At 44.5% G+C, this 26761-nt stretch overlaps 1 protein-coding gene across 3 annotated transcripts in view; it reads right to left on the reverse strand.

Moving 5' to 3' along the window:
- The window catches only part of CACNA1A (calcium voltage-gated channel subunit alpha1 A), a 235705-nt gene that overhangs the window by 163459 nt on the left and 45485 nt on the right, over nt 1-26761 (reverse strand). For all 3 annotated transcript variants that reach the window (XM_061188732.1, XM_061188733.1, XM_061188734.1), the window contains exon 3: nt 25670-25809. In XM_061188732.1, coding sequence (XP_061044715.1) covers nt 25670-25809 — 140 coding nt within the window. The remainder of the gene's footprint in view (nt 1-25669; nt 25810-26761) is intronic.

Raw genomic sequence — 26761 nt, forward strand, 5'->3', positions numbered from 1 at the left:
ACTTGCTCTGAGGGCATGTGCTTAATTCAGAGAACTGCTACTTGAATTTTCATGGCTTCCTGGGGAGCAGGGATATAAGGTAAAGCCCAGGGCCCACCTAAGATAGAGAGCCTTAAAAGGAGCACCCCCCGAATTAGGACAGGACCCCAAAAGGCTACTGTTTCAGGGTAAGAAACCTGGAGTAAATTTACTCCATCCTCCCATCCCAAAAGAATTTGAGGAAAGTTACTTTGGCACTTAGCTGAGAAGGAGAAAAATAAAAGCCTTTAAAAATTATCACAAGCTGGCCCTTGCAAACACTGGCATCCTAAATTCTCAACACATAGGTGGTCCAAAAGTTTAAGGTGACCCTGGGATGTGAGTGCCCCAGGCACCTGGATAAAGTAAGTGCAATTCTTCCGGGGAAGATACACCTTCATTTCAGGCCTCAAAGAATTCCCTCCAACGATGTCCCAAAGAAAATGAGCGTTTCACAATCAAGAATAATAAAACACTCAAGGAAGCAAGAGACAGCAGGGAAAAAGCCAAAAAGAATTTAAATACTTAAGTTATCAGACACTGATTATAAGATAATTCTTTGCATATTATGTTTAAGGAAATATAAGATGTGCTTGAAAATACCTATACAGCAATTCTCAAGTGGCAATGAGTCTGCCCCCCCCCCCCCACAGGACATTTAGCAATATCTGAAGACATTTTTGGTTGTCACTACTGGGGAAGGGGTGCTACTGGCATTTACCGGGTGGAGGTTAGGGATGTCGTTCAACACCCTGCAGTGCACAGCACGGCCCCTTAGAGTAAAGTATTATCTAGCCCAAAACGTCAATAGTGCCAAAGTTGAGAAACCCTGCCATAGGGACAGAATAAATGCTGGAGAGGGTGTGGAGAAAAGGGAACCCTCTTGCACTGCTGGTGGGAATGTAAATTGATACAGCCACTATGGAGAACCGTATGGAGGTTCCTTAAAAAACTAAAAATAGAACTACCATACGACCCAGCAATCCCACTACTGGGCATATACCCTGAGAAAACCAGAATTCAAAAAGAGACATGTACCACAATGTTCACTGCAGCTCTATTTACAACAGCCAGGTCATGGAAGCAACCTAAGTGTCCACTGACAGATGAATGGATAAAGAAGATGTGGCACATATATACAATGGAATATTACTCAGCCCTAAAAAGAAACGAAATTGAGTTATTTGTAGTGAGGTGGATGGACCTAGAGTCTGTCATACAGAGTGAAGTAAGTCAGAAAGAGAAAAGCAAATACCATATGCTAACACATATATATGGAATCTACAAAAAAAAAAAATGGTCATGAAGAATCTAGGGGCAAGACGGGAATAAAGACGCAGACCTACTAGAGAATGGACTTGAGGATATGGGGAGGGGGAAGGGTAAGCTGTGACAAAGTGAGAGAGTGGCATGGACGTATATAAACTACCAAATGTAAAATAGATAGCTAGTGGGAAGCAGCCGCATAGCACAGGGAGATCAGATCAATGTTTTTTGACCACCTAGAGGGGTGGGATAGGGAGAGTGGGAGGGAGGGAGACGCAAGAGGGAAGAGATATGGGGATATATGTATACGTATAACTGATTCACTTTGTTATAAAGCAGAAACTAACACACCATTGTAAAGCAATTATACTCCAATAAAGATGTTAAAAAAAAAAAAGGGAAACAAATTTACTACGAAATATGAGGCAGGTTGAAAAGGACCAGATGGAACTCATAGAAATGAAAATTTTAATACTCGGAATTAAAAAACTTAATGGGCATGGTTAACAGCAGATTAGACACAGCTAGAGAGGGAATCGGTAAACCGGTGAGAGGCAGGTCCAGTTATCCTCCTCACTGGACAAATGGGTAGACTGAGGCACACAGAGAACCAGCATCTTGCTTGCTGGGAGGAAGTAAGCTGAAAATTGGCATCTGCCTAACTCGAGATCCATGCTCTTAGCTACTCAGCTGTTCTATTTAAACCCAAGAGAATGGTTTCCTCTCCCTGCCTGTGTCTCTGAATTTCTTTCCCATTTGCTATTTTCTCTGGCAAAATATTTTGAGGAAAATAGAATTTGTCTAAAATGCCTGACAGAAGAAAGACACATTGTGTTGCATTAGTATGCAGGCAACAATGCCTGCACAGCAATTTCCATCTCTAAAGCATTTACCTTCCGTTAAATAATTATGTCCCACAGTTTACAGCAAAGGGACTTGGTGTGTTTATCTTTACACGGAAGCAGAGACAATGGAATAAATGCACCTATAAAAGCCTCCCCACTATGAGCCACTGGAGCCTCAGTTGCAGGGTCCAAGGCCACCCCAAATTTGCGACTCCAGAGTCCTCAGCTGCAAGATCTTGAGCAAACTATTTAAGCTCTCTGGGCTTCAGTTTCTCTCTCCATAAAATGGGGATCACTGAGAACAAGCCACATCAGATTGCTGCCAGGGTCCAATGAGATGTGTGTGAAGGGCACAGCACATAGCAATAGCTCAATGTGACTAAAGATTATTTTTATCAGAGGGGCAGGAAAGCACAGTGGTAAAGAACACAGACTCTGCGACCACTCTCCCGGGTTTGGGTCACTAGCTGTGTGACCTTGGGCAAGTTACTTAATCTCTCTGTGCCTCACACTCCTCACATATAAAATATGGATAATAACAACTCTTACCTTATAGGACCTTCGTGAAGATTAAATGAGCTAATATTCGAAAAGGGCTCAGAACAGCGCCTGGCTCATAGTAAGTGCTAGTTGCTGTTATTCTTACCACAATTTAAGAGAATTATTAGGCTGACGAGTGCAGTGTAGCTAGGCTGAAGTTCACTAGGGCAGGAAAGATATCTGTCTTATTGACCACTGTACTCTCAGGGCCTGGCACATAGTAGGAACTCAGTAAGCAATTTTTGAATTAATAGAAAATTTCCCCTTTACCTGCCAATATCATCCCAAAACATAACAAAACCACCACTACCATTTACTGAGAATTTCCCTTGGAGCTTCTTATGGAGGAAGTTATTTAGTTCAGTGCCTCAGTTTCCCTGCTCATAAATGGAAGATAATAATGGTGTCTTTCTCAGAGAATGACCATCAAGATAATGTGGGTGAAGTGCCTCACACAGCCAAGTCTCCATAAATGCAATCATCTCTATTCCACTTGTCGACTAACATCGACCGTCGCCATGATCCTGGGGTTCACACCTTGGGACTTACTTACCACCGCCCTGTGTTGGGTCTTGGTCTCCTTCGCGTTAGCTTTACTTTCCCTAAGCTAACTTATTCAGCATCTCCTCCCCCACGAGGCCTCCGACACTGTGTGCATGCCACGCCTGCGCATGCGCGCGAGCACGCGCGCACTTCCCCCCCCCCACCCCTTTCTCTCAGCCTCTTCAGCCCCTAAAATTAGCTCCATCTCCAGCCCGTGTCCCCAGCGCGTCTGTCCTGGTTTCTCTCTGGGCTCCCAGCCACTTGTGATATTGTGTCTCAGATGCCACACGCTGCCTTCCTGATACCACAGCCATTTCCTGAAGCAGGGGGGTATTTTGAGATACTGGAGCGGGTGGGGTGGGGAGGGAGGGATTTCACACATCTTCCTCCTGGTTTGTTTAAAAAAAGCTGACACAAGAGCTGTCGCCCCAACCGCCCCGCCCGCAACCCCCGCACTGTACCCCTCACCCCTATTTCTAGTTTCAAAATGTCCCAGGAAAGCTTTAGCTAATGAGACCTCCAGGGCCCCAGTGAGTAAAAAATCTTGATTTTTTCAAAAAATGGAAGAACAATGATCCAGCAATTTTACTTCTGGGTATATACCCAAAAGAATTGAAAGCAGGGACTTAAATAGATCCTTGCACAACCAATGTTCATTGCAGCATTATTTGTAATAACCAAAAGGTGGAAGCAACCCAAGTGTCCATTAATGGATGACTGAATAAACAAAATGTGGTCCATCCAGACAATGGAATATTATTCCGCTTTAAAAAGGAAAGACATTCTGACACATGGTACAACATGGATGAATTGAGGACATTACCCTCAGTGAAATAAGCCAGTCAAAAAAGGACAAATATTGTATGATTCCACTCATATGAGGTCCCTAGAGGAGTCAAATTCATGAGACAGAAAGTAGAATGGGGGTTGCCAGGGACTGGGGGAGGGGGAATGGGGAGTTAGTGTTTAATGGGGACAGAGTTTCAGTTTGGGAAGATGACAAAGTTCTGGGGATGGATGGTGGTGATGGTCGCATGACAATGTGAACGTCCTTAATGCCACTGAACAGTACAGTTAAAAATGGTTAAAATGGGATTATCATACTAAGTGAAGTAAGCTGGAAAGAGAAAGACAAATATCATATGATATCACACATATGAGGAATCTAAAAAAATGATACAATTGAACTTGTTTACAAAACAGAAAGAGGCTCACAGACTTAGAAAACAAACAAACTTACGGTTACCGAAGGGGAAAGGGGGTGGGGGAGGAATAAATTAGGAGTTTGGAATTAACATATACACACTACTATATATAAAATAGATAAGCAACAAGGACCTACTGTATAGCACAGGGAACTCTACTCAATATTTTGTAATAACATATAATGGAAAATAATTTGAAAAAGAATATATATATATGTATAATCGAATCACTGCTGTACACCTGAAAGTAACACAATATTGTAAATCAACTATACTTCAATAAGAAAAACTTTTAAATGGTTAAAATGGTAAATTTTGTTATATGTATTTTACCACAATGAAAATTTTTAAAGAAAGGAAGAACAGTGAGGCAAGCTGGTCAGGAGGAGACAGAACAGGCTGTGTAGGCGGAGGAGGGCAAGTGCCTTGGACGATCGGGCAGGGCTGGGCACCCTGCCACCTAATCAGGGCAGGGACTCAATGACCCCTGGAGCATTTCACTGGGACAATTCATTGCACAAATTATTTATTGAGCACCTATTATGTTGCAGGCCCTGTTCTAGGCTCTGGAACAGAGTAGTGAAACAAACAGACAAAAGTCCCCATTCTTGTGGGTCTGATATTCTTGTGGTAGAGATGAATGATAACCAAGATAAAAAATAAATGTGGTCTGGCAGTTGCCCATCAGAGGTGTGGAGGGAAATAAAATGGAGAAGGGGGAGTGTGAGTATCAGGAGAGGGGTGGGGCAATGACAGTGTTGAAGGACATTTAAGCAAAGACCCAAAGCAAATGAGGAGTCATATGGAGACCTGATGGAGGGAACAGCTCATGCAAAGGCCCTGAGGCTGGATGGTGACTGGTGTGTTTAAGGAACAATGAGGAGGCCCACAAGGCTGGAGCTGAGTAAGTGAGTGAGGAGAGTGGGGAAAGGTGAAGGCTGGGAGAGGATGGGACAGAGGATGCAGGGCCTTGTGGGCCATGGGGAGGACTTGGGTTTTTTCTCTGAGGGAGGAGACAGCCACAGAGGGTTCTGAGCAGAGGAGGGACATGGCCTGACTCAGGCGCTCAGAGGCACCCTCAGGCTTCTATGTGTGTGTGGGGGAATAGTCTATGGAGGAAAGGGCGAGGGGGAACATTAAGAGACCAGGATATGGGGGCACGGCCAGAGTAGGACTGTGAAAGTGGTGAGAAGCAGGTGGATTTCTGGGTAGATGCTGAAGGAGAAGCCAACAAGATTTGCTAATAGATTGGATGTAGGGGTTGAGATAAAGGGGAATAGAAAAAGACCCTGAGGTTTGGGGCTCCAGCGCCTGGAATGATGAAGCTGCCTTAATTAAGACGGAGAAGATGGCAGGTTTGGGCAACAATGATCAGAGTTCTTTTGTCAGAGTCATACTAAGTCCAGTACCTCCTATGTCAGCTGAAGAAGATGGACCCCTAGAGATGTGGAAACCGGCTTGTACACAGCCTCGGATCGGGGCCTGACTTGGGCTAAGGCTGACCTCAATCTGGTTGAGGGGTGCAGGTCAGATCACTGACCTCATTCCCGGGGTCTCATGCACAAGCAGGGGTGCTAACGGCCCCAATTGCAGAGTCACTGTGAGGCACCAATGAGTGGATCTATGCAAAGGGTTTAGACAAGCCCCTGGCACACAACAAGCACACTGTAAAAGAGAGCAATTATTATTATTAACAAGAGAACTGTTGCCAGTTGCCGTGTATCCAGCTAAACTCTCTCGGACAGCACTGCATCCACCAGCCACCGCCCCTTTGGAGCCAAGTTAAGCAGCGGATGTCTGGAAGCAGGGTCTTTACCTCCCTGATTCCCGCATCAGATAATCACCGAATCAAACACCTTCTCTCCATGTATTGAGTGTGGCTATTAAGAGCTTCGATCCCAGGGCCAAGCTTCCTCACGTAAATCCCAATTCCGCAACTTCCTAGCTGTGTGGCTTGGGTCAAGTCCTCTAGCTTTTCTGAGCCTCAGTCTTCTCATCTATAAAATGGGAATGATGACAGTTCACACCCCATGGGGAGACAGGGGCTGAATGCACTGATCCTTGTAAAGTTCTTAAAGCAGAGAGCCTGGCCACAGCATGCATTGTATCTGTGGTCACCATTATTACGAATATCTTTATTCACCCTGCAAAATAGGTATAAGCCCCATTCCTCAGATGAGGAAACTGAGGCTCAGAGAGACAAGAAGGTACACCAGAGGTCAGTAGAGGAGTGGAGGCGAGTGGGCAGCACCCAACTGCCTGGGTCCCTGCCCTGGCCCTTCCCTTCACTCTTCTCAGGGGGCCCCTCAGCCATTCTGTCCTTGTTTTCCCAGCTGTGAAATGGGGACAAGGACAGCACCTACCAAGAGGGATGTTCTTGGAGGATTAAATGAGATAATTTACTCCAAGGGTTGAGAACAGCACCAGCCACAATGGTAAATTCTCAGTGAATGTCAGTGTTGATTGTAACTGCCGCAGGTCCCACAGCTGGATGCTGGGGAAGCCCACGTCTGTCTAACTCCGGGATCTGGCTCTTGATCAGTGGGCTTTGCTGTTGAACCTACCGTTTAAAAACATGCTAACCTTTGCCCACTCCTTTAGAAAGGACTAGAGAATGGGAAATTAGGGGCTTTCCCCCAGCCCCCTGTGTTCTCCAGGTCCCCACTGCTCTTGGTGCCCAAGGCTTCCCAGGATGCCCCCCTGGGTGGCACAGCCCCTGGCACAAGGCCAGATTGAGAGGAGAACCTTGGCAGCTCCTGTGTCTCTGTTGCTTCACTCCTACTTCAGAGCACAAGACTAAAATCAAGGATATCCCGTTTTTCCCACTGTCTACCCTTCAGCAACGTCTATGCAAACCTACCAAAAGGCATGGTTCTCTCTACCACCGGCTATTCATTCATTCCTTCATTCACTTATTCTTTCAATAGATGTTTACTGAGCCCCATTCTCAGGTTCTGTACTAGGTTCTGGGTTCAGTCTTTGCCTTCCAGAGGAGGAAGATAGATGATTAACCCAGTAAACAATGGTGAAAGGTTTCACACAGATGCCACCAGATGCCCATAAAGAAGACATCTAAGCTGGCCTCATGGTGGGCATTAGGTGGGGAGGTCAGGAAGGCATTCTGGAGGAAGAGACTACTTATATCAGTAAATATGTACTTCCTTGAGCCCCATGAGTGCCCCTCGGCACCTCAGCCCTCTTCCAAGTCTCCTGGATCTCCCCATGAAGGGTCCACACTTGGCACAAAAAAGGGAGCCTCCTTTCTAATTGGTCAGGGCCCATGCCACCCTGGATGTTAAACACTTTAAGTGTCATGTCTGAGTAAGAAGTAACCAGACACAGAGAAGAGAGCATGTTGCAGACACAAGCAGTAGCATGTGCAAAGGTCCTGAGGTGAGTGGGCAGGTACTGCTGATATAGGAGGCTGGCATCCCTTTTCTTATTTTCTCCCACTAACATGCGATAGTGGACAGAAGGAAGCCTGGCTCTGCCGTGGGGTGGATCTACATCCAAAATCCTGGCTCCAGGACCTCCTGTTTGTGTGACTTTGGACATGTGGCTTTGCCTCTCTGAGCCTAGTTTTCCTCATCTGAGGTTTGAAGGTGATAAGGTATGCAAAGGGCCTGGCACATAGGAAGTGCTCAATTAATGCCAATTTCCTTTCTTTGAGGTTGACCTCCCCCACTGGTCTGGGTTCTCATAAAGCTAGAATTCCAGGAGGGAAGAGAGGTGGGAGTAGCTACAAAAAAGAAGGCAGAAACCAAAAGAAAGAGTTGGGGTGTGAAGGCAAAGGGATGAACAAAAAGGTCTCCACACAGATGCCCACCAGCCTGGCCTCTGTCCCTCCGAGCCGACAGAATCAGAATGAGGTTTCCATCCAGCTATAATCAGGAGTGAGTGACGTTTAAAAGGAAAAATGATATCAAAAGCTCCCGTTGACATAGAGAGCTGGGATGCATGACTGTGAACTGTGCCAGTTCAACATGGCAGGCAAGGGACTTCCCTGGTGGTCCAGTGGTAAAGAATCTGCCTTCCAACGCAGGGGATGTGGGATAGATCCCTGGCCGGGTAACTAAGATCCCACATGCCGCGGGGCAACTAAGCCCGCACGCCACAACTACTGAGCTCGCACACCTCAACGAGAGAGCTCGTGCACTTCAATGAGAGAGACCGTGTGCTGCAAACTACAGAGCCCACGTGCCCTGGCACCTGCACGCCGCAACTAGAGAGAGAAAACCTGCACGCCGCACCTAAAGAGAAGCTCACGCACTGCAACTAGAGAGAAGCCCACGTGCCGCCACAAAGAGACGCCGCCACAAACAAACAAACAAACAAACGTGGCAGGCAAGAAATCTTTTCTCTTGCTTCAACCACCCATGAGGGCTCAGAACTCAGATATCAAGTCGAGATTTGATAAAAGCAGAAGGAATCTGAGGAGGTTGTGTAATCTTCCTCACCTTTAATTCCCAGGTGGCTGTATGACCAGCCCTGGGCTCTCAGCAGAGCCTTTGTTGGCATTTTCTCTCCTTTTCACTGTGTGAGTGACATGGTAATAATAACACATCATCCCCATTTCTTGCTAAGAGTCAGGAATGGAAAGGAATGGAAAGGAATGGGGCAGATGGCCTCAGAGGATAGGAATTGGGGACACAATGGTCCCAATGAATAACTTCTTGGATATACACCCTTTGCAATGTGATGTATTGCTCTCCCACTAAGAGTTGGGGGGGTCTATCGCCCTACCCCTTGAATATGGACTAGGCTTACTGCTTGCTTTGGCCAACAGTGGCCAAATTGAGGGTGTCCATTCCTAGGACTAGCCCTCCAGAGACCTGTGTGCTTCCTCTTTCTCCTAGAACCCTGCTTCTTCCATGTGAACAAGCTCAAGCTATCCCGTTGGAGGACAAGACTATGTGGAGCAGAGCACAGTGGTCCCAGCCAAGGCCACCCTAGACCAGCCTACAGCCAGCCAACACCCAAACAGGAGATCCACCCAACTGCCCCACAGCTGACCACAGATGCTTGAATGAGCTCAACTGAGACCAGGTAAAGCACACAGCTGAGTCTCTCCAAAACTGCCAACCTGCTTCTTCCCTGCCTTGAATGTGGACGTGATGCTAGGAGCTCTAGCAACCATTCTGCAACCATGAGGTAAAGGCCAGGAATATTGCAGAGATGTCAGCCAATGCCAACCAGTACCCACTCCAGACAGTCTGTAACATGAGAATGAGTAAGCCCTTATTTGTTTAAGCCACCATGAGTTGGATTTTCTGTTACATGCCACTGAATGCATCCTAATACATCCTTCAAATGTTTCCCTGTTTCTGGGCTACATAAGACTCCACAATAGGAATAGAGGACCCACACTTATTCCTTTTTCAGGAGTGAACACATGGGCTGCTGTGCCATCCCCAATGGAGAGGCTACCCTGCTGATGCAATTCTCACCTCCCAGTGAGAGAAGCCCAGTTTGCTCATTTCTCCCTTCCTGGAACAAATTCTACTCAATTGTTGCCAGCCAAAGACAATAAAAAATGTTGCTAACTCATCCCTAATCCTGGGTCCTGGATCCCACCTGGACCCTGTTTGGCTCTTCTGCTTCGAATTTCCATGCCTTTAATGCACGCTGACCTCTGCTCTTCTCTGCACAGAAATCCTGTGACCCACTAGGCCAGGAAGGAGAGGGAGTGCCTTGTCTCAGGAATATCGATGGAGCCAAAACTCCCCAAAGGACAAGGGTCAGGCTTTCAGTCGCCCTTCATTTATCCCTTCCCTATGGAGCAACGGTTCTCACTTCCTACTTGGGGCCAACAGGGTGAGCCTTAGAGATGAACTGATTCTCCAAATGCTTCACTAGGAAACCTAAGCAGTTGAATGACAATTCACGGCAGAACTAGGTAAGTGTGGCCAGCAAGGCAGATACTGTGGGTGCCATGCCTGTGTCCCACACTTCACTGTGACCATCTATGATTTCCTGGCCACAGAAGCGTGTTCAACCCAAATATAGGGCAAGCCAGGAGACCCAGAGAGCTCACAGTCCAGAAGGATTCCCCCATCCCAGCTCCCTTACTTCTTTGGTGGGCTAACTCTGAGGGGCATGTTCTACTTGGCCTCCCAAAGTTCTCCAGAGAGATTAAGCAAGTGATAGTTGCCCACGGCACAAACTTGTTTGCTAATCCAACATTTTTTCCCGTTTATTTTTCTTTTTTTTTTTTAAAAAAAATTTTATTGGAGTATAGTTGACTTAGAGTGTTGTGTTAGTTTCAGGTATACAGCAAAGTGAATCAGTTATATATATGTATATACATATATATATATATACATATATATACACACAGTAAGTCCGCTACATACGAACGAGTTCCGTTCCGAGAGTGCGTTCGTTAAGTCCAAATTGTTCATAAGTCCAACAAAGTTAGCCTAGGTACCCAACTTTTACAGATAACGCCAGGCACGTGAACGAACTTATGTGACTGGATATGTGAACACACGTTTGCATCTTTGAAAGTTAGCAACTTGAAGGTTTGTATGCAGGGGGCTTAATGGGTGTGTATGTGTGTGTTTATATATGTATATATGTGCATATATATATATCCATTCTTTTTCAGATTCTTTTCCCATATAGGTTATTAGGTTATTACAGAGTATTGAGTAGAGTTCCCTGTGCTATACAGTAGGTCCTTATTAGTTATCTATTTTATATATAGTAGTGTGGATATGTTAATCCCAATCTCCTGCCCCCCACGTTTCCCCTTTGGTAACCATAGGTTTGATTTTGAGATGTGAGTCTGTTTTACTGGTTGCCTCCTCTTCACTATCTGAGCCCTCTATTCCCCTATCTGTGTTTCCCGGGATCTCCAAACAAACCACTGGCCCAGGGCTGGTTTAGGTTCTGGGTTGCAAAACCCAGAAACTGACCGGCTGGCTTCGGCATAAAAGGGATTTTTAGGAAGCTCAGATAACAACAAGAGGCCCAAGGAGGGGGCTTGGAAAATGGGCAGGGACAATGCAGCGAGACCAACCCCATTGCAGCAGGCTGCCATGAAGGAATCTGGAGCCATGCTTCATGGTTGAGTCACTTCCTCCATTTTCAAATTCTTGGGTGAGGAAGCACAGGACTGGTCGAGTTTAACTCACATGCCCTGACTACCAAGGGGTGGAGAGAGGAAGAATCCCCCCCTTCAACTTTCAACTTGTGAGTAGGGGTCCCATGGTCCAGCAGTATGATACACAAAGGAGGGTTCTCCCTAAATTGGAAGAAGAGGTTGGAATTTGGGTCTCCAACTAATAAGAGCAAATGTTCTCTACAGTTAACTTGCCGGTCTATGGAACTGGGTCTGGAGAAGTAGTAATAATTATTATCATCATTATAATTATAGTTATTAGTCTTACAATAGCTAATATCATTGAGTACCTACTCTCTGCCAGTTTCTAAGTGTTTTACATATATTATCTCATTGAATCCTACCTTATGAGGTAGGTACAATTATTATTCCCATTTCACAGATGAGGAAGCTGAGGTCCAAAGAAGTGCCATATCCCTTCCTCTTTCTTCAGACCATCCATTGGTAAATACCATTCATAAACCCAGTGTACCATGTGTCAGGTACTAACTCACTAAACAACTCTACATGGGAGGGAGTATCATTATCCTGTTTTCCAGTTGAAGAAGCTAACATTCAGAGAGGTACAATCACTTGCCCAAGGTCACACAGCTTGGAAACAGTGGAGCTGGGTTTTAAATCTGTTCCAACTCCAAAGCCCATTGTCTTAATCATTGTGTGTGTATACAGGCTGCCCTCTCATTTAGAGTTGCCTGAACAAGAAAAAGCTGTGTTGCAGGGCAGTGTTGCAACTTGAAGACTCTACTACCCAATTACCTTTCAATGTAGGGCTCAGATTTGAAACCATAAGATATATCACTCCCAAGAAGAGGCCAACCAGAGTTGTACCTCAATTCCTGCTGCCCTAGTGGATCTCAAGCGAATTTCCTGTATGTCACTGAGTAAAACCATCCCAAATGTACCCACCACATTTCATGAAAATCTGTCCAGATGTTTTGGTATGATATAACCAGAACTTTATTTATGAAGAGATACATGATATTATGTGATGCCCATTTTCTTCATCTTTCTAAACATGCCCATAATCTTACACTTCTGATGTAAAATTTTGTTAAGGAAAGGAAAAAGGCCCAGGAAACTGAGCTATTCCCCAATGAGACCACCTAACCCATCATATCTTTGGCATAGATGGTAGGAAAGACCAAATGTTTCCCTCCTTCCTTTCTTTGCCAAACTTCCTGAATGGGTTAGACTTACTGTTTACTTTTCTTTTCAATCAGAATTCCACTGCCAAGATTTCATGCATCCCCAACTTCCCTACAAACAACGCTCTTTTTCTCCCATTTTCAGGCATACTTCATTTTATTGTGCTTTGGAGATACTGCATTTTTTACAAATTGAAGGTTTGTAGGAACCCTGTATTCAGCAAGTCTATTGGTGCCATTTTTCCAATAGCATTTACTCACTTCATGAGCAAATTCACATTTTGGTAATTCTCGCAATATTTCAAACTTTTTCATTATTAATAATAACATATATATTATTATTAATATATTTGGCATAGGGATCTGTGATCAGTGATCTTTGTTGTTACTACTTCAACTCGCTAAAGGCTCAGATGATGGTTAGCATGTTTTAGCAATAAAATATTATTAAATTAAGGCATGTACATTTTTTAGATATAATGTATTGCACATTTAATAGACTATAGGATAGTGTAAACATAACTTTTACATGCATTGGGAAACCAAAAAATTCGTGTGACTCGCTTTATTGCGCTATTCACTTTATTGTGGTGACCTGGAACCGAACCCACAATATCTCTGAGGCATGCCTGTACAAAGCCCCAAAGCCCCAGAGATTTTCTTTTCTCTTCTGTTGCAATCAACATAGCTGACTATGGCATGTCTCTCTTCCTAACTATCCGTCTACCACATCTTCTGTTTCCTTCTCTGCTCTTCTTTCTCCCTCTGGTCCCTAAGTGTGGGTGCCTCTCTGACCCCGTGTTCCTGTCTGTTACATCATCATGCCTACAGGGCTCAGTCACTCTCAGATTTAACCAACTTTTTGTGGATGACTCAAATCTGGATAGGCCAGTCAAGCTTTAACTATATCTACCTCTGTCTGCAAAGCAATATTTCTGCTTTATGTCTTGCAGGGACCTCAACATGATTGAAATAAGTTCTTCCCACTAGAAGCACCCTGTGATCCTGATATGGCACCACCATTACACCAGCCAATAGTCAGTTGATTGTCATGTTCCGGAATGTTCTCTTTCTTGGTGAAATAGACCTTAAATCCATCTTTTCCTTCCTATTTCCATTATTCTAAGTGAGTCCCGAATCATCCCAGACTTAGAATCATCTCAATTCTAGGACTTACTCCATCACAATCAGGAATCTTCCTCCTCTTCCTCCTTTTCCCCCTTTTTTTCCTCCTTCCCCCTCCCCCATCCTCTTGACTATATTTTATTGAGCCCCAACTATGTACTAATTATCCCATCTAATCTTCACCTCAGTCCAATGAGGTATTAATATAAGCCTCATTTAACAAATGAGTAAAACAAGAACTAGGTCGAATAAATCATTTCCCAAAGTCACACATCTTAGTGGCAGAGCCAGGATTTGAGCTCACCTCTCCAAACTGGAGAGTTAAGTTATGGTTCTGAAGTCAGTGCACAAGGGAAAAATTGTATATACTCAAAAATGCCTTTGAAAAACTCTTAAATCATCCATAAGGGACAGTACACATGGTTTTGTGTGTTTAAGCCTGGGCAGTAATAGGTGTGTATAATATGTGATATAAAAGAATGAGAGTAGTATGGCACATGTGACAGACACTGCTAACTATCACAGTCATTTCTTTCTCCCATCTTTCCTACAGGCAGAGCTAGTCTCCCATAAAATAGCAAAAATGGTAGGTATTCATGTTTCTGGTCTTTCCTGAAGCTAGAAATGGTCATGTGACCCAGGTATGGCCAATAAGATGTAGGGGGAAGCCTGCTGGGAACTTATAGGAAAGATTTTTCTTCCTAGATTAAAAAGAGAAAAGCCTCCAATGAAAGTTTTCTCTTTCTGCCATTATTTTCCTGATTTTGGATGAGGCTGTGAGAGGAGGAGTGTGACAGCCATTTCGCAACCTTGAGGCAAGAAAGCATGAAGTAAAAATTCAACACACTGAGGAAGGTGGAGTGGAAGATAGAAGGACATCACTGAGCTAATCCTGGTCCACTGATTTGTGGATTTCTAAGTCAGGTGACAAAAGCCTTTAATGTGAAAGCCCCCTTTTAGTTGTCTCTTCTGTTACTTGCAGAAAAAAGCATTCCTAACTGATGTACTGGGATCTATGAAGAACAGGTATCATGCTGGTTCCTTGGAAAAAGTTCACTAAATGGAACGACAGGTAGAAATGACCTCACTATTCAATTTTTATATTCTTCCTTTTTCTTCTTATATGTGTGCCAGTTACATGTCAATGATTTTGTGTAAGTTAAATTTGCATAGGATGGGATTCTGCTACACACTTCCCAGTTTCTGTTTTGAAAATATCCAGGGCTATTTCCTACCAGTATAAACTCCTCAGTCTAGTTTAGGAAGACCTCCCAGTCTGATCCCTTCTGTCCATTCAATCTTATTAATATCCTGTAATCCCTGGAATACCAACATGAAGCAAAAGAGACAGCACCAGCCACATTTTAGTGCCCAGAGCAGGACTTAAGAGTCTTAGGTTTCCTTCCTGCCTCTGTCCCTGATGCCAGAGTTTCATATCTTGAAATTCTGTGGGTGGCCTCCAAATGTGCCTGTGAGCAGTGAAAACAAAACAGCCCATGGCCTGTGTCTCTACAGTACCACCTAAAAAACCTGACTCCTGAAATCAAAGCTTCTTAGGGCTAAAGGGACTCTTGGGAGTAAAGTATTCAATACTCTTTAGCCCACGATGTTCTCCAAAAGAGGTTTACACATAGGTGAGCTACACACTTAGAAAATGTACTCCAGCTGCCTGATCCTGTGTGCAACCACACATAGCAGGCCCGAGAACACACCCCTGCTCAGGCCCTTCCCCTTCTGCACAAACTTGTTCACCTTTGTGCCACTTTATTCATGCAAAGTAGCTAACAAAACTGATTCTGAAGGAGTTTTAGTCCGTTCAGAGCTATGACACAAAAGATACACCACACTTCCTGGAGTAGGACCAAAACCACGTGTACGCATATCCCAGCCCCTGTACATGCGATAGTTAAGGCAACACTCCCAAATGCCCTCCAAAACTGCACCATCTCATCTAGACCAGCTGTCATGCATGAGCACTCAGGCAGAGACTTCTCTGCCTTCAGATCAGTTTATTTCTCAGTGAAACTTCCCGCCACATTGGGAGGCCATAAGTACCACCGATTCATTCATTCAGTCAAAAACATTTATTGAGCACTTACTTACTGTGTGCCAGGCGCTATTCTAGGCACTGAGGAATACAACCTTGGGCAGAAGAAATGAAATCCCTGCCCTCATGGTACTTGACCTAGTGGAGAAGATGGGCAAAAAATAAATAGGTAAAATATCCAGTTTGTCAGAAAGTGCTAAGTGCGTGGAAAAAAATCTAAATAGAAGAAAGAAGACAGGAAGCATTGGGAGAGTGTTGAAATTGTAGACAAGGGGTCAGGGGACCCTAGAGTAAAGTCTTGAAGATAAGAGAATGGATGGAGCAGATATCTGGGGTAAGAGCATGACAGGCAGAAGAACCCAAAGTGCAAAGGCCCTGAGTTTTCAAACTTGTCTGAAGTGTTCAAAAAAAATAGACAGCAGGAGCCTGGTAAAGCTGAAGCCCAGTGAGCGAGGAGGAGGGTAGGGGGTGGTGAGGTTGGGAGGTGATGTGGGCAGATTGTGCAGGTAGGTCCCTGTGGGCCATGCTGAGGACTCCGGATTCTCCACTGAGCAAGACAGAAACCGCAGGAGGGATGTGAGCAGAAAAGTGATTTGATCTAATTTAGGTGCTAAAAGGATCCTTCTGGCTGCTTGTGTTGATAACAGGCTGTGGGAAAGGAGGGCAGAAGCAGAGAGCCCTGGGCAGAGGCTGCTCTAACAAACCAGCCGAGAGATGATGATGGCTCAGCCCAGGGTGGTGGCACTGGAGGTGGGATAAGTAGTGAATGCATATTAAAGATGGAACCTATAGAATTTGCAGAAGGATTGGCCATGGGGTGTGTGAGAGATGGAGGAGGCATCAAGATTTTTGACCAGAGCTCCTGGAAGGACAGAGCTGCCATTCACTGACAGGGGAAGACAGGGAGGGGCAATATTGGATATCAGGAGTTTAGTTTTGGACATCTTGAGTGTGAGATGCCGGTGAACTCCTCCCTCAAAGTGGGTACTTTGAGAGAGGTCCAGGCTGGAGATGTTAAGTTTGGGAAACATCAACATAGAAGGAGTACTTAAACCCCTGAGGTTGGATGAGATCACCAAAGGGCTGAATATAACCAGAGAAGTCATGAAAATGGGTTCTTTCTTTTTCCTAAACGAACACCCCCCAGTTCCCCCTCCCCCCAGTTCTCAGCTTCACCCTTCTACTACACAACCCCACTAAAGGTGAGGGGCTTTTGTCTCTGGGTCAGGCCCAGGTTCTCAGAGAGAAGAGACATTGTCCAGCTTCTGCAACCTCTGTCACAACACAGCATCTGCAGGTCCTATAGTTCCTCCCTGCATAAATCAAAGCACAGCGTCTTTTCAGTTGGCAGCCTCTACCTTGGCCCCAGGCACCCACTTGCTTCCCGTTCCATTGAGATTTCCTCTGCCCGCCAGGCAGCTACCTCCCTGCCTTGGTGAGAAGAGAGAAGTCATTAGTCCTGAAAACTGTAGAAGCAGTGGCCAGATGCCTCTCTAGAGGCAGGCTGGCATTTGTCACAGCAATTCAAGAGGACAAGACCGTGATCAGCCCCCAAACCTGTGGAGAGATAGATGGCAAAGTCTTCTCCAGCCACACAGGGAAAATGGCCGAGGAGCTCAGTACAGAACAATATTACCTGGCCATCTGGCCCTCACTCAATCTTTCCCCACCCCAGTCGGGGGCGGAGGGAGAAAGGAGGACACCTTTTGATAATCAAGTGTGCTGGGCGTTGCGCAGGGTGCTGCAATCTCTAACCCACTAGGCTTCTGATTATTGCTGCTTGCATTGATTTGGGATCCTCTGAAAGCAGATCCAAGACAAAGAGTCTTGGGAGGTGATCCATGGAGCTACAGGGGGTGAACTAGAAAGCAAAAAGTTGGTAAATGGTGTATAATGAACGGCTTCATTGTGAGCAACTGGGATTCAATCCTGTTGAGGACCCTTTGAGAGGCTGTAGAACACACCTCTGAGTTTTCTCACTGAACAATGGGAAAACCAGGGTATTTATACACTGACTTCCTCGCTCATTGGTTTAAGGGCTGTTCCTGGGGGTGTTCAGTGTCTGTCACGTGGGCTAAACAAATCGCCTTCTCCTGAGATTCTGGAGAAGGCTCTCCAACACATATGCAGAAAGATGAGAGAATTGGAGGTGCAAAGAGGTGAGCTTGCATAGGAACTGCCCACCACAGTTGCAGGTAAACCCAAAGGTGAGCTGTACCAATAAGGAGTGGGGCACGTGAAGCATCAACCACACTCCTCCAAAAGAATCTGTTTTAACTTTCCCTTCAGTTCACCAACTCCCATTTCTGAAGCACCCAGAAAGCTCCAGGGGCTCAGGTCACAGTATCTGCCACATATATTGCCTTCTTTATTCTCTACCACATCTCTAAGAGGTAGACACTCATTACTCTCCTCTTCCAGGTGAGAAAACCAAGATTCAGAGAGATTAACTCACATTCTTGAGTTCATCACTGGCAGAGAGTCCCCTGACTTTGAAGCCCAGGTCTTAGCCATCAGTCTATGCCAATCTACCATTTCTGGAAATCTGCCCAATTTTTTTCCTGCCACGATGGAGCCCAAGATGGGGGAGAAAAGGAAGGATCCCCCTGACTTCCCTGAAAAACTTGACTTTAGGGAAATAGGACTCAAGAAAATGGATTCTGGATCCAGATCTACCTGAGTTCAAATCCTGCATCTACTATTTATGAGGTGGGTGACTCTGGGCAAGTTTTTAAAGTTCTTTGAGCCTCAGTTTCTTCTTCTGTGAAATGGGGATAATAATGGTACTTAACTCAGAGGGTTGTAAGAATTGACTGAGCATATAAACACGTACAGTATATCATGTTACAACTGCCTTGTAAGTTCTAGTTTGTCAATGTTGCCACTATTGTTAATAACAGGTATTATGTTCATAAGGATACTGGGGTGGATATAGCTCTTTGCCTGAATTTAAGTTGGGCCCAGGGTTATCCTAGATTTAGGGATGTGTCCTAGCACAGCAGTTGAGATCCTGATCTGCCCTTTACTAACTGCGGGACCCTTTGTAAGTAGCTTGATCTCTCTGAGCCCCAGATTCATCTCTAAAAAAAGGTTTATGCAACTGAAATGTGATAATGCACATGAAATTGTTAATATAGTGCTGGCACACAGTAAGTGCTCAATAAATGATAAGAATAACAATCATGGCAGCCAGCATCATTATTATCACTGTCGCTGTTGTTACAAGATGGAGAAACAAGCTCCTGCTGCTAGGAAGTGAGGTGGTTCCTGATGGAACATGGTTCAGCAAATATCATGACAACCAAATGCTCTGAACAATAAAAAGATCGATGCTCTCTCAACGATAAAACTCTCTGAATGATAAAAAGCATTTGTGCCACAGTGGGGGATCCTTTTGGTACCAAGAGTGACTGATCCTCTGCTTGGGGAGGGGAGGGATTAATGCAAAGAGACATTAAAATAAAAATGCAGCTGGCATTTATAGGAGCCGTTCATTGGTCTCATGAGTTAGAATGCTACTTGTGTTTTATTGTTGTTGTTTGGAATGCTGTGTTTATTTGCAGGCAACTCAGAACAGCTGTGTAGGAGGTAAAGGAAAGAGGAGAAGCTGAGGAATGACTACAAGTGCTGTTCAATTAATCAAAAAGGGAAGAGAGAGCGAGCGGTGGGTGACTTTGGCCAAGTCATTTTGACCCTTCTGGTCGTCAGTTTCTTCAACTATCTAAGAAAAAAGGGGGAATTGGAATTACTCTCTGAGGCACCCTATTTCTCTATAAAGGGACCACAGGCTGGGTACTTGGGGGGACAAGAGAAAGAAAGAGAAGGCAAAGTTCTGATGGCAGAACCCAAGGGGTGGCAGTACTTATCTATACCACCCCTACTGCCCCCCAAACTGGGACTCCAAGGCTCCCTGACATGAACATACCTTCTGATTCTGGAAGACTCCTGATTATCCACCATCTCGAAGTGACCTTGGGCAAATTACTTAGCCTTTCTGTGTCTTAACTCCCTGTGAGTAAAATAAAGGAGTTGGACCTGCCAGAGTCCACTGAGCCCTTACATTCAATGATGCTATGAAAACAAAGCCAACATCCCTTCCCTGATGGTCTCCAAGTACTTGGGTCTTTTCCTCATTTCTGTCATCAACACAAAACTGCCCAAAACCTGGGGTGGTACACAGGACCTTCCAAAAAGGAACCTTTGTTTTATACAGTCACAAAATGTCAGGGTAGGTAAAGACCCAGAGCTCATCTGCCCCTTGCCTGCCTTATCTGATGTCAGGGTATCTGTCATAGGCTCCTGGACTGTTTGACTATTTCAATCAGTGCAATGGTCCCCATCTCCTTAAACAGCTTAGAAAATTCCCCAGAACACTCTGATTATCAGAAGTGTTACCACCTTCCAGTTTAGCAAGTATTTATTTTACTGAGCACCTACTATATGCCAGGTATGGTGCTAAGCCCATGAATAAAAAAAACAATCATCTTCATTCCTACCCTGGTAGTGTTTGCAGTACAAGTGTATTATCTGACCTCTTTGATGTTTACATGTATTTGAACATTACAGTAAAAGCTCTGTTATCTCAGAAATATAGCCAAGCTTCTGAAATCTTCCTCTTACACATTTTTAATTTAATGATCAGAACTTCAAATACAAGGGGAGGATGCTTTAAAAGGGGTTGATCCATTACAAAGTTAGAATTTCTCTGGGGCCTTGAGCTACACAGAGCACACAAAAATCCATGGGTAAGATCTTTTCCACCAAATGTCACACAAAAGAAGGCCAAAACCTTGGTAATCCACGAAAAATGAATGGTGTTTTAATGCTGCGGTTTGCTTCAAAATGTGAGAACACAATGAGTTAATCAGAAAGTGCACATTCAAGTCATCTTTGTCTCAATGTCAAATTAATACACTCGAGTCCCCTCCCCCAGGAACACGAAATTAAGAGTTTACTGCATTTCCCCACCGCTGACATTAAGCAGAAGGCTAGGTTTGCAGGGCTTTTATTCTTCTCTCCCTGTTTCTAGCTTATAACCCAACAGGAGACTAAACCGCCCCTTGCAGTTTGAAGTAATAACATTTGAGCTATGTGCCTGATTTGAAGGAGATAGAACCACCAGACAGTAAGGAAGAAGGGTTGGTTACTGGAGAAGTAAGAGTAAAGCAAGAGAAAGAAATGTGGGGAAAAATAAAGAAGGAAAGGAGAAGAGGTTAAGAAATGAATAGAATCTACAGTAGTGGCTCCTTGTGGCTTTTGACCCCCTGAGACTCTAACGAAAACTACAGACCAGAAAAATATACAAACACACAATTTTGGCATGCAATTTCAGAGGGTTCATGGATCCCATTACTTCCAACTCTGAAGCTATCTGTCTCAAATGAAGAATTTCTCCTCTAGAGGCCCAGCAGATATCAGGAAAGTAGAAGAGAAAAGACCACCTTGTTGTAATCAAGGAGCAGATACAGACATCCAAGTAGCAGACTGACTGACCTATTAAATGGCCGCCTTTCAACTTACTGATCACTTATTGAGATTTACTACATGCTTAACAGTATGTGAGCTTCCCTAGGTGTTTCAAGAACCATGTTATAAAAAGCCAGGTTTTCTTTAAAATTTAATTTAATTGTTTTTTATTGGGGTACAGTTGTTTTACAATGTTGTGTTAGCTTCTACTGTACAGCGAAGTGGAGTTCCCTGTGCTATATAGCAGGTTCTCATTAGTTATCTATTTTATACATAGTAGTGTACATATGTCAATCCCAATCTCCCAATTCATCCCACCCCCTCCTTCCCCCCTTGGTGTCCATATGTTTGTTCTCTACATCTGTGTCTCTATTTCTGCCTTGCAGACTGGTTCATCTGTACCATTTTTTCTAGATTCCACATATATGCGTTAATATACCTTATTTGTTTTTCTCTTTCTGACTTACTTCACTCTGTATGACAGTCTCTAGGTCCATCCACATCTCTACAAATGACCTAATTTCATTCCTTTTTATGGCTGAGTAATATTCCATTATATATATATGTACCACATCTTCTTTATCCATTCGTCTGTCGATGGGCATTTAGGTTGCTTCCATAACCTGGCTATTGTAAATAGTGCTGCAATGAACACTGGGGTGCATGTGTCTTTAAAAAACCAGGGGTTTTGGGACTTCCCTGGTGGCGCAGTGGTTAAGAATCCGCCTGCCAATGCAAGGGACACGGGTTCGAGCCCTGGTCTGGGAGGATCCCACATGCCTCAGAGCAACTAAGCCCGTGCGCCACAACTACTGAGCCTGCGCTCTAGAACCCACGAGCCGCAACTACTGAGCCCACGTGCCACACTACTGAAGTCCACGCACCTAGAACCCTGTGCTCTGCAACAAGAGAAGCCCCCGCAATGAGAAGCCCATGCACCGCAATGAATAGTCCCTGTTCACCACAACTAGAGAAAGCCCGCGTGGAGCAATGAAGACCCAACGCAGCCAAAAATTAATTAATTTTAAAAAACCAAAAAAACAGGGGTTTTTAAGGCTCCTTCCCACCAGCAAGGTCAAGCCAGCTCCTGGCAGCAAAAGTCAGCCCCAGGAAGCATAAATTGGTACAACCACTTTGCAGAGCAATTTGGCAATATCTAGTGAAGCTGGGGATACATATAGTACACAACTCAGCAATTCCACTCCTGGGTATATGCCCTACAGAAATCCACAGGCAAGACTGAGGAGACAGCTTGGTTCAAAATAGCACAAAACTGGAAACAACCCACATGGACAAATACATGGTAGACTATTCATACCACAGAATACCATGCAGCAGTAAAAATGGATGAATGGGAACTATTCTTGTCAATCAGATTGACCTCACGTTGAATGCTAAAGGCAGTTTGTAGAAGAAAACATTTATAGAGAAACTTAAGGCATGCATAACAACACATATATACTTCTTATATACTTACGTAGTCAAAATGTAAAATAGGTACCATATATGTCTTATATTCTTACATAAAAGTGTAAATACACAAATGGAAATGATAAACACAAAATTCAGGAAAGTGTTTCTGGATGGAGAGAGAAACGAATGGGGCCAGGGAAGGGAATGCAGGGACTTACACTGTATTATAAAGGTTTCATTTTAAAAAAAATTGTTATTGGAGTATAGTTGATTTACAATGTTGTGTTAGTTTCAGGTGTACAGCAAAGTGAATCAGCTATACATATACATATATCCACTCTTTTTTTAAAAAAATTAATTAATTAATTTATTTATTTTTGGCTGTGTTGGGTCTTCGTTTCTGTGCAAGGGCTTTCTCTAGTTGCGGCAAGCGGGGGCCACTCTTCAACGCGGTGCGCGGCCCTCTCACTATCGCGGCCTCTCTTGTTGCGGAGCACAGGCTCCAGGTGCGCAGGCTCAGTAGTTGTGGCTCAAGGGCCCAGTTGCTCCGCGGCATATGGGATCCTCCCAGACCAGGGCTCGAACCCATGTCCCCTGCATTGGCAGGCGGATTCTCAACCACTGCACCACCAGGGAAGCCCTCCACTCTTTTTTAGATTCTTTTCCCATATAGGTCATTAGAGAGTATTGAGCAGAGTTCCCTGTGCTATATATAAAGGTTTCATTTTGATGGCAGTTTGCCACCTCACCTCCCTGTCCTCACCTCCTCCACTCTTTCCCTCACCCACTCTGCTCCAGGCATGCTGGCCTCCTCACTGTTCATCAAACACACCAGACACAGTTCAGCCTCAGGGCCTTTGCACTTGCTGTTCTCTCTGCCTGGCACTCTCCTCCTTCAGCCATCCTCATGGCTTTTTCACTCACCTCCTCTAGGTTTTCATTCAGATATCACCTTCCCAATGCAAGTCTTCCCTGGCTTCTAGCCCTCCTGCCCATAATACATCCCATCCCTTCTCTGCTTTATTTTTTTCTCTGTAGCCCTCATCAACATCTAACACACTAGATATTTCATTCATGCATGCATTTTGTCTTTCTTCACCACTAGAATGTCAGTTCCACAAGAGGAGGGGCTTTTGTCTGTTTTGTTCACTGCTATGTCCCAGAGCCTGGCACATAGTAGTTGCCCAATAAATACTCATTGAATGAATATTTGCATACACAGGCATTTGTTATATTATTCTCTACTTATTCTCAAATGTCTGATTATTTTTATTATGCATTTTTTAAAACAACAACAACAAAGTCAACCACTGGGCTCTTGCACAGATGAGTTTCCTAGAGAGTGACAAGTGCCCAATGCCATAATATGTCCCAGGAACCTTCCAAGGTCCCAAGCCAAAGGAGTGTGGGCACAGCAAACAGAACTCCCTGAGTGAACACCCAAGCCTGCTAGAGCTAGCCCATAGTGCTCGCAACAGACCACTCAGATCTGAATGCCTCTAATGATACAGCCCGATATGATGCTTCTGTGAGAAGCAACATTGTTTTGAAACAACAGATATGTTCAAAACTTTAATTGTGAGAGCCCAGCCAACACAGCATGGGTACTAAGACCCGTGACATCTGCCAAGAGAGACAGGACCTGGAGCAGCAACAAACCCTAGAGGAGAAATACGATCCCATAGAACAGAACTACGACCCCATGCAGGATAACTATGAGGAAGGTCTCCCAATGAACAGGGGTCTTGGAAGAGAAGAAACAGACTTAGCTTGGGAGAGAGGAGTGGGTAAGCAAAGGAGCCAGAAATCATCACAAAATGGTAATGTCTATATTGGGACCTGATAAAGGGCTTTGGGGTCTGTGACAAAGATTGGCTGGCTATCCACCAAATGCATTTCCGTTTCCTTCTAAACACAGTCTGATGTTTCCCAGCTTCCCTGAAGCGATGTGTGGGCATGTGACTGAATTTTGGCCAAAGGCATATGAGTGAAAGAGGTTACATGCAGGGTCTCAGCCAGGCCCATACAACCTCCCAAGCATCACCATCCATGCTCGTTTCTCTTCCATGGTTTGATGCAGACAAGCAGACCTGATCTGTGGGTCAACAATAAGGAACCACCATGTAGCAAGGGCCCGGGTCCCTCAAACACTGTGTGGAGGAAAGAAGCCTGCCAATGAGGAACAGCTGTTTTGGTCTTTCAACGAGTGAGAAATAGACTGCTGTTGTGTTTAAATCATTACCTAGTTTTAGATTTTTTGTTGTTGCTGTTATAGCAGCTAGTGTTACCTTATACAAGGTCCTTGGTGGAAAGTGCATACACATTCCCCTTTCAACTATGGTTCATTGTATCAGATCTGAAAACTCCTCAAAGGCAGTAACTGCACCTTACTTAGACTGGTTTTCGCCATAATCCCACCTCAATCTCTTGCACCCAGAAGTCCTCAAAAAACATTTACCAACTTAAAATAAAGGCAAGATATCCCCAAGCAAAGCAAAAGAACCAAACATGCACAACAGTTAAAAACTTGAGTTCTGGAATCACATAATCTCAGGTTCAAATCCCAGCTTCATCACTTACTAGCTGGGTGATCTCAGATAAGGTCCCTCTGTGCTTCAGATTCCTCAATGGTCACATGGGAATATTAATATTTCCTAATTCATTGGGTTGTTGTGAGTATTAAATGAGAGAATGCCCATAAAGCACTTTGGAAGCAGTCAATTCTAATAAGCTATTATTCTAATTGTAACAGAAAGCATCCGCTCTGATATGCAGCTGAGATGAGGCCACTGGGGGGAAGAAGGCACATGCACATTGAAGAAGAACATGGGGGCTCAGCCTTCCCGAACCCAGCCTGGACCACATCAACCCTTAGGTTTCCAAAGTCCTCGCAATTCAAGATAATTCTAAGAAACACAGCACAGGCCACTTACCCTGTTAGCACCACCACGAAGTCCATCACATTCCAACCATTCCTCAAGTAAGAGCCTTTATGGAAGGCAAACCCAAGGGCAATGATTTTAATTCCAGCCTCAAAACAAAAAATTCCAATGAAGTATGGTTCTGTGTCATCCTGGAAGGGAGAAAAGGTAAGGTCAGTGTCTTTGGCTTGGCAGAGGGTGGCATGAACAGGGAACCAGCCCACTCAGATAAGTGTACCCACTTCCCCTCACCTCTCCTGACCTTCCAGCACTCACTGCCCTCCACTGCATCCTGCCTGGAGTTACCCTGTCCAAAGGCTTTTGCAAGAAAAACAGAAACATGGAGAAGACACTTCCTTCTTTCCTTTTGGCCAACTTTACACACTACTTGGCCAAACAGAATTGTTTGTTTGGATGTGAGCTGTTCAGTAGGGCAGCCACATGTGGCTACTTAAATTTAAATGGATTTAAATGAAATAAAATGAAATATTCAGTTTTGCAGTCACACTAGCCACATTTCCAGTGGCTACCATATTGGACAGTGCAGACGTAGGACATTTCTATCACTGCAGAAAGTTCTACAAGAAAGCACTTGTTTAGAACGTTTACTTGTCACCTATATCATTCAGGCGCTTGTGCTTGGCCCCTGTGCACTGACCTCACCCCCAAATCTGACATTTGCGATGGTTCTAAGCCGGTATGCACCAGTACAGCTGTTCAGGTTGCTAAAATATTGGAATCAATGCTTCTGCACTGGCTGGTAAATGGCCAATGTCCCAACTCCCAGCCCCCTGCCAGACCTCCTGCCAGATCTGGCTTCCAGCTGATAGTCTATAGTACTTGGAATTAAGCTATAAGCTCTGCTCCATCAGAGCCCCTACATGGATGTTTCCCCATGTGTTATGGCAATGTTTCTCAAGCTTCAATCATTTGCATTCTGCTTTCATGAGTCTTTCCATGCCAGCTTGCCACCAGTACTACTATTTGTTTACTATTCTTTCAACGGACTCTTTTTACTTAGCTTGATTGTAAGCAAAAACAAACAAAAAGTCCTGAAATCATAGTTTTTCTGGGCTAGTTATCTATTTTTAGGATACACATTAT

The sequence above is a fragment of the Eubalaena glacialis genome, chromosome 4 (assembly GCF_028564815.1).
Source record: "Eubalaena glacialis isolate mEubGla1 chromosome 4, mEubGla1.1.hap2.+ XY, whole genome shotgun sequence".
Taxonomy (NCBI): Eukaryota; Metazoa; Chordata; class Mammalia; order Artiodactyla; family Balaenidae; genus Eubalaena; species Eubalaena glacialis.